Below are 12,005 nucleotides of genomic sequence, written 5' to 3'. Positions count from 1 at the left end.
CCTGTGCTGATTACCAGTTTGGTAGGGGAGATATACTATGTGAGCCAGATTATATAACAGTAGTGAGTAGGAATTTGGAGAAATCATTGTTTGGAGTGTCCAGGAAGGCTGCTCAGAAGAGATGATTGATGTTTTAATTGGGACCAGAGGATGCTTAGGTGTTTGCCAGGCAGAAAATAACAGGAAGGTATTCCAGGCTGATAGGATAGTATAATGAAAGGTATGAATTAATGAGATACCATGGTGAATAAAGAAAAGGAGCAAGTCATTGTTATGGCTTGAGCATTGCATGTGCCTGGGAATGTACTCTTAAAACATTGGACTGAGCGGATCATCTGGGTCAGAGAGTGAAGGGCCTGAGTGCCACGCTAAGAAGCATGAACTTCATTCTAAAGTCACTGAAAAGAAGGAAAATTAAGGTGCAGGAGATGGACACATGAGAAGATAAATCTGTTGAATTGATATGAATTTAACTAAACTCTTTGAGACTGGTAGTTGGCTTTGTTTGTCTTTGCAGTAGTGATGATTGAATTCAGGGCTTCATGGGTGCTAAACAAGAGCTGTACCACTGAGCCACACCCCAAGTGAGACATGAAAAGGTTTTTAAGAGTTATGGAGGCTGTAAAGTTGACAAGACTTAATAACGATTTGAATGTGGTGGCGAATGAGTGGTAAGGGTCAAATGCAACTCCTTGGTGAAGGAGGGAGCTGAAAATAATATTTAGATAAGTTCCATTTGACTATTATTTGTTTTATATTGATTTTTATTTTTGTCAGTACCTAGGAACTCAGAGAACAGAGATTTTAGAAGATAAGAAATGAGGTTCTATTTTTGGAAAATGGTCCCCAAGTGAAGATAATATTGTTCTATAGTGAAGAAGAAAAAGATCCATCAATGTCTAGGTACACAAATCATTTATTGGGTATTTTAATACAATTCCATGTTCAGAGACTTTCTTGTGAAGGGTTTTTAGGATTCATGGATTGATCGTTTTTGGCCCCTGGGAATATGTAAATAAATCTGACATATGCTTTTATATTATATGACTGGAAACTAAAAGAACATTGAGTTGGAATGGGTCTGGTCAGCTTGTATAGGTGCTCAATGGACAGTCTTTCTTGTGAGGAGTAGGAGCCTGGGCATGGGAGATGTCAACTTCTCTTCTAGCAGCCTCTCTCATTCTGTTCCATTCTAGTTTAGACTATGAGGCTTGTGATTCCTGATGTTTTATCTACAGCAGCTAAAGCTCACCAGTTTTCCTGTCTTCAGGAAAATGAATTTTAGGGAGAAGTGTTCTACTTTTCAATGGCCCAACAAAGTGTCCCCTACACAGAGGTAAAAATGGGAAATGATTTGAATCTCTAAACTGATCAAAAGTAAGATCTGATTCTCTCACCTAATTTACAACTTAGATTCCACCTAACCAGAAAACCATAGAATTGCTGCTGAAAGAACTTGAAATGCCCTAAAAGTGAACTCTAGTACTCAAAAGCATCTTTGCAGATAGACAGAAAACAGAGGGATGACGTACATTTTAAATTTTTAAACATAAATAGAGATGAATTTGATATGTAGTTTTCTTCTTTGGCTTCATGTTGCTTCAGTTTAGATGCTCACACAATCTAGTTCTGACATGATTTCTGCTCTTGTACATAGTCATAGAAGGGGTTGGAAGCACTTGCTGCCATGGCGGGGTGACTTTTACCTTGTTCTCTTCTTTGGGGCCTCCCACCATTCTGGGTAGGATGGAAGTATCTTCCCTGTGAACTGTGGATCTGGTCATCCTCACTCACATGGAATTTTTCTTTCTGGGATCCTCGGGATTGTTGCTCCTGGGACCCTTGATACCTCTCTTTCTCCTTATGGGTTTGTCTATCCTGTTGTTGCAGATGATTTTGATCCTTTTTGTGGGTTTGCTTATCTTGTATTTGGTGGTTCTTTTCATCCTTGTGGGATTGCCTGTCACATGGAATTTGCTGATCCTTATGGCTTTGTCTGTGCCAGCTTTGATGACCTTGCTCTTGCTCTGTCCAGTGGCTCTGCCCCTCATCCTGGCTCCGTCTAGTCTGGACCTCTTTGTGGCCCTGCTTACTACTGTCTGATTGCCAGTCTCTCTCATTGTGGGAGTGTGGCTTTTCTTGTTGGATTTGCACTAAGAGTTTGTTTTTGTGGCGTTGGTTGTCCTCAGGCTTTGATGCCTTGTGGCTGGTTTGATGTTCCTCCCTAGAGTAGAATTCTTGTCTCTGGTTTTTATTTATTTCCTGTCCTGAAGTCTGCTGACTTATTTTCCCTGACTTACCTGGTTGCTCAACATGTGAGTCTCTCCTTGCTCCCTCAGTTCCTTGGAAGTACCTACTTTGTCCTTGAATTTCAGTTTCCCACATCTGCGACTGGCCCTGTCTATCTGTCTGACCATGGTGGGGACTCTGGCCCTGCCCTCCTGTCTGGCCGTGGTGGGGACTCTGGCCCTGCCCGCCTGTCTGGCCGTGGTGGGGACTCTGGCCCTGCCCGCCTGTCTGACCGTGGTGGGGACTCTGGCCCTGCCCGCCTGTCTGGCCGTGGTGGGGACTCTGGCCCTGCTTGCCTGTCTGGCCGTGGTGGGGACTCTGGCCCTGACCGCCTGTCTGGCCGTGGTGGGGACTCTGGCCCTGCCCGCCTGTCTGGCCGTGGTGGGGACTCTGGCCCTGACCGCCTGTCTGGCCGTGGTGGGGACTCTGGCCCTGACCGCCTGTCTGGCCGTGGTGGGGACTCTGGCCCTGCCCCCCTGTCTGGCCGTGGTGGGGACTCTGGCCCTGCCCGCCTGTCTGGCCGTGGTGGGGACTCTGGCCCTGCCCCCCTGTCTGACTGTGGTGGGGACTCTGGCCCTGACCCTCTGTTTGACCGTGGTGGGGACTCTGGCCCTGACCCTCTGTTTGACCGTGGTGGGGACTCTGTCCTTGCCCACCTGCCTGATCATGGTGGGAACTCTGCCTCTGCCCACTTATCTGACCATGGTTGGAACTCTGTTCTTGCCAGCCTGTCTCATCATGGTGGGAACTCTGTCCCTGCTTTCCTGTCTGACCATGATGGGAACTCTGTCCCTGCCTGCCTGTCTGTCCATGGTGGAAACTCTGCCCTTGTCTGTCTGTATGACCATGGTGGAAACTTTGTCCTCTGTCTGTCTGACCATAGTGGGAACTTTGTTCTTGCACACCTGTCTGATGATGATGGGAACTCTGTCCTTTCTGGGAACTCTGTCTGTCTTTCTGGCCATAGCCTGATTCCTGATCCAACCTTCCAGATTGTGTATAAGAGCCTGATTCCTGTTTGTCATTCTGACTAGAGCAAGAATCTTGTCTGAGTCTTCCAGACTGACCAAAACTTTGTTGTTGTTCAAGCCTTTTAGACTGACCGTGTTGAGAATCCTGAGCTGGTTTATCAGACTGATTTAAGGCAAAGGTATATCCTTGTCCTTTAGGCTGGCCACTGCTAGATTTATGACTCAGTCTTTGACAAGAGCTAGAGTCTTGATCTTGTCCATCAGACTGGTCAGAGCTATAATCCTCATCTTGTCTCTCAGACTGACCATAATGAGAGTCCCTATCTTGTCTCTCTGATTGGCCATAGCTAGAGTCCTGTAATTTCCTCTTAGACTGACCATGGTCAGAGTCCTCTTCCTGTTTCTCAGTCTGACCATAGTGGGAATCCTTACCTTGTCTCTCAGACTGATTGTGTTGGGCATCCTGACTTTGTCTCTTGGAGTGACTGTGTTGGGAGTTCTGCTTTTCTCTCTCATGACTCTGCTGGTGTTGTCTATCTGTGTTTCTTGGAAGCTTATGTTTTTCTGTTCCTTCCTGATCCCTTTCTTGCTGGGAGCTTCTATGTCCACATGACTTATGTAGTTTATGATGGCACGCTTGGACCAATCTGAACACTAACAAGAGGTATTCTTGAAAATCAACATATCCATTTCTGTCTCGGTCTAAGAGGCTCAGAATGGTGTCTACTGTCTCTGGGTCATCTGGTCTCTGTGAGAAGATAAAACAAAGAACAAAAAAGCAATTGTTTTCCTATGGAAACAAGATGTATGTCAATGTTCATGACCCAATCCATTCAGTCTCACATAGGTCTTCCTTGATTGAAAACTCTGTATCTGAAGTGGCTTGGTGTTGGTTCTAGTCTTTGATCAGTAGGTTCTCAGAATTTCATCCCTTGCTGGACTAATAGTATAGGGAGTAGACACATGCACTTAAAATCAACTACTTTAATAAGTAATTTAAGTCATTTGAGAAAGCTATTCCATCCCTTCACATGCTATATTTTAAGTGTTTTATCTATTTCTTTCTCACCACACCGTGAGAACCTGGAAGAAGGGGAAGCTGGTTTAATTCATGTTTATATCCTTAGCAACTAGGATTGTTCTGGTATGGAGAAGATAATGAATCTTTATTGAATGAATGAATGAATGAATACATGAGAAGATGTAGGGATAGCACTAAACATAAAAATGAAAGTATGAACCTTAGAGTTTCTTCTGAAGTTATTTCCCATTACTGTGAAGTTGTGCTGTTTCTTATTCAAGTTCAGATACAAGGAGGGAGATGGTGTGTGTGTGTGTGTGTGTGTGTGTGTGTGTGTGTATGCTGAGAGAGAACAACTGATAAGCTGACTGATGTACTAAGGTACTTTCTAGCACATTACTGGTGTAACATGACCAAATAAAACAAGACATCAAAACCTGGATACAGATGTCAGAATCATTCACTTTGATTCCATGGGGCCAACCATCAATGTATCTTACCCGGAGGATGTCTCCAAACTCCGTCAAGAGCAGCTGCTTCAGTTCCTTCTTGCATAGCGAGGTACAGTCTCCATTATCTTTGGCATAGTTCTGGAACACCTTGGTCACAGTGATTATGCTATTCAGAAGTTGAACCATTTTGGCAAATTCAAGTGAACCTAAAACAAGAAATAAGATTTTGTTTATGCTTGGTATGAAGACTTGGAGGCAACATTTCCAAAGTGAAAGTGGCCTCTTTTGGTTTGGGGAAGTAGCTCAAGACAAAACAGAGCCCCTTCTTAGCCATAACCTTGCTTTGACCCACATTCAGTTTTAAAATATCATGTGCTACAGTGGAGGTGGGTGCAAACTGTGGTTCCTTTGCTAGGCAACTTCCTAAAAATAAAAAAAAATATGGTAAATGTTTTACATACCATATCCTCTACTTAGGGTGAGATTTGATTGGTTGAAACTCTTATATCAGAACAAAAAGAAAGAGATCAATCAGCCCATAAAGAGAGACCCAGAGTCAGCATAGTAGGGCATAATTTTCTACCAATGATGAGCATACTGGAGGGAACAATAAATAGATCCCACTGAAAAAGTGAGCCTTCTTCAAGCAAGAAAGGAGGCTATAGGTCTCTCTCAGTGGTCTAAGAAAGATTTCTGGGAGGCTAAATTTCAAACAATGCTTCTGGTGTGGATTGGCCACACCAGAGGATACACAGCCAAATTAACTGCACAGATGATTGGAAATGCATATAATAAGTACATTGGCTAGGCTGAGAGGCTGGGATCTTTGGAGATCTGTATGCCAATATTTCTTTTCATAGTATAAAAATGCCAGTTACTGGGTTTATAGGCTTCCAAACTGAAGCCCTAACTGCAAATTGCATTGGTCACCAAAAGTATGAACTATAAGGATAAATAGCAAAAAAATAGATTGCATGGGACAATCTGAGCCCTTTATGGTAATTTGTTTCAGTGAGACTTGAGTATTGCTGAGCTCCCAAGTCCAGGGCCTTAGTCCTCATGAGCCCTAAACCTTTGAGTTTTTCCTAACTATGCAAGACTCAGATATACATCAATAGTTCTAATCCTCAATTTTGGGATGCCTGGGCTATATTAAAGCAAAGGCACAAGTATTTTACAAGCTCAGGTGTAGGCCATACACCTCAGATGTATGTCATCATATTCTCAGATAGAGCCTGGGAAAGAAAACAGGAAGGTATCCAAGGCTATCACCACAGACCTCCATATCCCAGCATATTTCAGTAAGATATGTATACTGCCATACATGTGGATACTGCCATTTCTCCCCCATGCATGTCTTACCTGCTTGAGGAGGAATGAAATGAAGATCCAAAAGCCAGGGAGAATACTAGACACCTGAGAATTCATCCTATTTATATTATTTGAAATTGTCCTCCTAGGTCATCCCAGTAGACACCCATTCTGTGACACAGCCTGAATCACTCTGAGCCCAACCCAGCTCACCCCAATTCAGCCCAGCCTAACCTCTCCCTCTGCAAACCGTTTGGTTTATTTACTTCCTTCACTTGCTCATGAACCTGTTTGTCATTAGAGTAGGTGACACTGTTCAAGTCTCTGCCTCACTTAATTAGGGGAGTATGTGTACATGTGTGCATACATGCTGTCTGTGGGGGAGCAAAAGACATAGATGCAACCTGAGTTCATCCTCAATAAGTGTCACTTGCCAAGACTATGGAGAGCAACAGTCAAACCAGTAGATACCCCCAAAAGGGTATCTATATGGTTACATTACAAAAATCTGTCAAAGTAGGAATTAGGAAGTCTATATATTTGGCCAGGATATAATTCCTGGAAGAGATTTATCTTTGACTCATCTCTTGCTTGTATAAAAAGATATTTGTATACTAATCTATTGACCTATCTTTTTTCTTTTAAAAAGATATTTTAATTAACAAATATTAATTTTACAAAATAATAATTTAATATACATATAATATACTTTGATAATTTCAAACCACCCATACCCTTTTATGTCCCCTCTCCTCCCTCCTACTGGTCCCCTTCCTCTTCCCAAATATTATTGCTTCTACTTTCATGTCTTCTAAAAAATTTAGATTTTGCGTATGAGAGCAAATGTGATATTTGTCTTTCTGAGTCTGGCTTATTTTGCTTAACATGATTATCTCCAGTTCCATCCATTTTCCTGCAAACAACATAATTTTATTCTTCTTAATGTTAAATAAAACTTCATTGTGAATATACACCAAATTTTCTTTATCCATTCATTCACCAACAAGCACCTAGGTTGATTACATAATGGCTATTGTGAATAGGTGGATCATATGATAGCTCTATTTTTAGATTTTTGAGGAGCTTCCACACTTATTTCCATAGTGGCTTACTAATTTACATTTCCACCAGGGGCATATAAACCTCTCCAGAATTATTTTTTTGTTTTTTGTAATAGCTATTGTTACTTGAGTGAGATGAAATCTCAATGTACTTTTTATTTGCATTTCTCTGATGGCTAAAGATGTTGAATATTTTTTCATATATTTATTGGCCATTCGTATTTCTTTTCAGATGTGCCTGTTCAGATAATTTGATCATTTATTGATTGTGTTTTGACCTATCTTGAATTGGTATTTTTTCATTTAACAGACTCATAGGCTAGTGATAGAAGTAGATACATAATCGATTTTGGGGAACACATTGGGTGGGGGGATGATGGTGGTGAAGCTGTCAACACTTGATTTTTTTTCAATACTAGAGTTTGAATTCAGAACCTTGCACTTGCTAGACAGTTGCTCTACCACTTGAGCCAAGACCCCAACCCCCTGTGTTTTAGTTATTTTTCTAAAATGGTTCTATGTTTATGCCCAGGTGGACCTGGCTGCACTTCTCTTATCTATCCTCATGCATGGCTGGGATGACTGGCATGTTACACCAAACCTAACTTTTTATTTTTTTTATTGTTTTTTTATTCATATGTGCATACAAGGCTTGGGTCATTTCTCCCCCCTGCCCCCACCCCCTCCCTTACCTCCCACTCGGCTCCCTCCTTCTCCTCCCCACCCCCTCAATATCGGGTAGAAACTATTTTGCCCTTATCTCTAATTTTGTTGAAGAGAGAGTGTAAGCGATAATAGGAAGGAACAAGGGTTTTTGCTGGTTGAGATAAGGATAGCTATACAGGGAGTTGACTCACATTAATTTCCTGTGTGTGTGTGTTACCTTCTAGGTTAATTCTTTCTGATCTAACCTTTTCTCTAGTTCAGGGTCCCCTTCTCCTATTGGCCTCAGTTCCTAGCTTTTTATTGATTGAGATAGGGTCTCTCAAACTTTTTCCCCCTGGGCTGGCAGATCCTTCTGATCTCTGCCTTGAATCTTAAGTCTTACTAAAAAGTTGGTGTTGAGAGACAACTTAGAAGTTTATGATATCTGTGGGGAAGAGATGCTGTTAGAGACTTGGGCTCCATTTATTTCTATCTCTATACCTACGACATGCCAGCATGGTGTCTTAAGCCTAGGAAATTCTTAGTAAATATTTTTGGGATAAGTGAATTATTGAATTATGGAAGCATTAAATAATCTTGTGTAAGGTGCAGAGAATTCTAGACTGACCTGTATTTCTGCTTTTGTCTTACATCTAGATCCCTGGGTTGGCCTTTTCCTATCTCTCAATCAACCAATCAATTATTTGTAATGACATTTGTTATTATTTACTGTGTGTTCAGGACTCTGCAAGAGAATCATAAAAGTGCAGAAGGAGTTTAGTTCAGTTGGAATAAAGAAGCTTCATGTGGAAAAAGATTTTGATTACCTGGGGTAGGACAAAGTAAGTGTTGAGTATTAGAAAATCTGGGTGCATGTGGAGTCCTTCCGGACTGGGCCTGGACTTCCCTTAGGAGGTGAGGTTTGCATTGTTCCTCAGGGTATTCAGGTAGGCAGAGAAGAAAGCAAAAAAAATTATGGGTGGGGAGAAGGGAAAGACCCAAGGGTACAAAGGTGAGAATTTATACGTTGTGTTTGGATTAGGGTGAGCTAGTAAGTCTGGCTAAAACAGAGGGTTTATAGAAACACAGAGAATTATAAAGCTGAAAGAGGAGTTTAGCCTTACCCTTTTAATTTTATAGATAAGGAAATTGAGTTTCAGTTGGGTTGACTGACTTGCCAAGGGTCCCACAGAGCTATGACAAAAGCCAGGCCTAACATACTTGTTTTCTTACCTTAGCCTAGTATACGTTCTTGTATATTCTCTGGCAAAGATTCGGGGTCTACTTTAGGGTTTATTTTAATGAGAGACCATTTTGATCAGAAAAGTGATATCATCAAAGCACTGTTTGGGGGAAGACTTTAATCTGGCTGCAGTAGGTGGTCAGCTATCTCAGTTTGTCTGGGTCTAAGGGATTTCCCAGGAAGCAAGACTTTCAGTGCTAAAACTGGAAGAGTTCTGAATAGTCTGGGTCAAGTTGATCATCCTGAACTGTGGTGTATAAAAAGATTTGGAATAAGGAATGTTGGAACAGGGAGGTCAATTGGGAGTCTATTTTATGACTTGGGTGAGAAACAGATAAGGGCTTTAACGTGGATGCAACAGATAAACAGTATACAAAGGTGCATGGAAGACAGAAGAACGAAAGGTTGGGATTTTGGAACAGATTAGATGAGGGACAGAGAGAGTGAGGCTATCAGGACAGACTCTAAAACCTTACATCTAAATAGTTAAGAGAACAATGGTGTACTGAAGAAAGTGTAATTTCTGAATGGGGCCTGATGGAGTTTAAGACTTAGTGCCCCACTGGCATTCCCCAGGCTTTCTTCCTTTTGTTGTCTTGTTATGCTCTCTCCAGCTTGCATCTTCTTTCCTTAAAAGTCTCCGAGTGCTAGTCATGATTTGCATATCTGTTTATAAATCCTGACAATTAGGTCATACTAAGATTCTTTTCACTTTTGCATCTATACTTAGTACTCTTCAGTTACATCTCTTCTTACCTATTAGGATTAAAGACCTAGAAAAGGTTTGGTTGAACCTAGAGGCAAATAAGGGGAGTGGAGGTGTGTGTGGGGTTGAGGGGTAAAGAAAACAGCCACTACTGTAAAGAGCAGAAGTACTGTGGCCCCTTTCTGTTGGTACATTCCAGGGATCCCCAGAAACTGTTTTGTTGTCTTTTTTTTGGTTAGTTGGGCAGTGCTCTTTGTCTGATGCTGTAGCGGAGAGAAAGATCATGTTCTTAACAGTAGGATTTACTGCTCATGCATTCATTTAACACTTAATGAGTTCCTCTGGGAAGAGCAGAGAAGTATGCTGATCAGTCAGTTAATCAGTGGGTATTTCTGAGATATGAGAAGCCCTTTCGTAGGCATTGAAATGAAAGACAATCCTTGTTCTCAAAGAATTTTCAGTCTATGTGGGAGGTGGGATACACGGAATAGTTTTCTGTGGCTCAAATCATTTCACAAGCATTACTGTCATTGACAGGATAGGGAAAGATTGATTAGAGGTAAAAAGGGAAGGCTACAGAGGCTATAAATAATACATATTCACATGCCTGTAGTCCCCTGCAGGTGGAGGCTGAGCCAAGAGGAAAACGAAATGATGGCCAGCCTCGGATACTCTGTGAGACCTTTTCTCAAAACAAACAAACAAGAAATAATACATATTGTTCTCATATATATTATATTGGAGGAGCTGTGGAATGTGCTGGGTAATTTTGGGCAAATCACTTAATTTCCTGGACTTGAGTTTCTTCATCTATAAAAGGAGAAGGTTGGTGGTTTATTTTGGGACTAACATTCTAAGATTCTATGATGCTAATCTTAGGGTTAAGCAGGGGCTTTAGAGGTAATATTTTAACTTTGCTGTATTCACAAATTTGATGAAGATTTAGTTTTCTTCTGTGGAAAATGACAAAGGCAATTATAGCTGCTCTGTTACTTCATTAGCATTTGTAAACTACATGAGGACCTATGCTCTTTTTGTTTAATGATTTTCAGTGTGTTTTGATGCTTTTAATGGAATTATGTTGGAGTGTGGCCTTGTGGTCTCTAAGCAAGAGGTTTATAAGCTACCATTTATTGAAGTCTTGTATACAAGTCTCTATGTTAAGCAATTTACATGTTATTCTGTTTAATTCTCAGAACAGTCCACGAAGGAGAGAATATTATCTTCATTTTCTAAACAAGGAAACAGGGTCAGAGAAGGATAAATAACTTGCTCAAGGTCACACAGCTTGCAACTGTCTGTATCTTCCTCATTCCAAAACCCTTGTTCACAACCCCAATGATATCATGCCTCTTTTTTAATAGAAGCTGGTCGTTGCTCATTCCTCAATGAGAGAAATAGCTTTCCACATAGACTAAAGTGAATAAGAATGAAGTAATTTCCTAATGGCATACTGAGAAAGAATTCAACCTTGAAATGAGAATTTCCTGACACTTAACCAGTCAAATATTTGTCATTTTCCTATTCTTCTCCTGTGCCTGTTTTCAACATCGAAGGAGCTTGTAACCTATTTGGGGAGATAAGACAGATGTATATACTTGCAAAAAAATACCTACACAGAAAGTGTAGAGTTGACAGCTCTGGGGATTGGAATGAGACTGAAGAGGTGCCAATTTGCCCATTCGGTAAGATTTTTCAGAAGAAGAATTGTTCTGTAAGATTCTGCAAGTCTTTGCTGTTCATTTACCTTGGGATGAAGATGTGCCTAGTGGGTGTGACAAATATAATTTTGAGCTAATGGAATTTTCAGGAAATTTCCTGGTCATATTTTGTCTAAATTATCAAGGATAATAAAGATGAGGAACTCTCAGACTTCCTTTTTCCTTCTGTTGAAATGTTGGGTGCCTATTTAGTGAAACAAGACCTACAGGATCCAGAATGTAGTTGTTTTTATTATGAGGGAAGGTACCTGTAAAATGTTGGGGCAGATATTTCGTGCCTGCTAGCCCTTTGGCTTCAATAGGTGTATAAACTGCAGATGGGGCAAATGAGCATTTTTCCCTGGAGAGGAGTGGACCTAATTAATAGATATAACCCTTTGAGATTTCTTGATATTGAAAGGTCATTTGTTATTATCTGCACAAATAAGTTCCCATTTAAAAATTTTCTTTGCAGGTGAATTACCCTCCTTTTAATTATAGGCCATTTCCCTATTAACGACATCTGTAGGAGTCAGTGGTTTTTTAAGGTAACACTGGACTCAGCGATATTTTAGCCTTGTCAGAAAATGTGTTCTGAGCCAAAGG

The 12,005-nt window shown here is 41.0% G+C and overlaps 1 protein-coding gene across 1 annotated transcript; it reads right to left on the bottom strand.

The window, feature by feature from the left end:
* Positions 1–898: 898 nt before the first annotated feature.
* Rptn (repetin) lies at positions 899–6,221 on the bottom strand. Its single transcript, XM_074048090.1, has 3 exons — positions 6,096–6,221; positions 4,782–4,939; positions 899–4,008 (listed from the first exon to the last, which is right to left on the bottom strand). The coding sequence occupies exons 2-3, from the start codon at positions 4,917–4,919 to the stop codon at positions 1,624–1,626; spliced, it is 2,523 nt and encodes an 840-aa protein (XP_073904191.1). The 5' UTR covers positions 4,920–4,939; positions 6,096–6,221; the 3' UTR covers positions 899–1,623.
* Between the last annotated feature and the right edge of the window lie 5,784 nt (positions 6,222–12,005).

The sequence above is a fragment of the Castor canadensis genome, chromosome 11, assembly GCF_047511655.1.
Source record: "Castor canadensis chromosome 11, mCasCan1.hap1v2, whole genome shotgun sequence".
NCBI lineage: Eukaryota > Metazoa > Chordata > Mammalia > Rodentia > Castoridae > Castor > Castor canadensis.
Note: the sequence above shows the minus strand (reverse complement) of the source record. Positions and strands in the feature narration are given on the sequence as shown.

Bases quoted from the DNA above. Each gene is read 5' to 3' on its own strand.
- Rptn (XM_074048090.1), bottom strand. From the start codon at position 4,919: ATGGTTCAACTTCTGAATAGCATAATCACTGTGACCAAGGTGTTCCAG. The intron at 4,009-4,781 runs GTAAGATACATT...ATCTTCTCACAG, and splicing joins AGTTTGGAGACATCCTCCGG to AGACCAGATGACCCAGAGAC.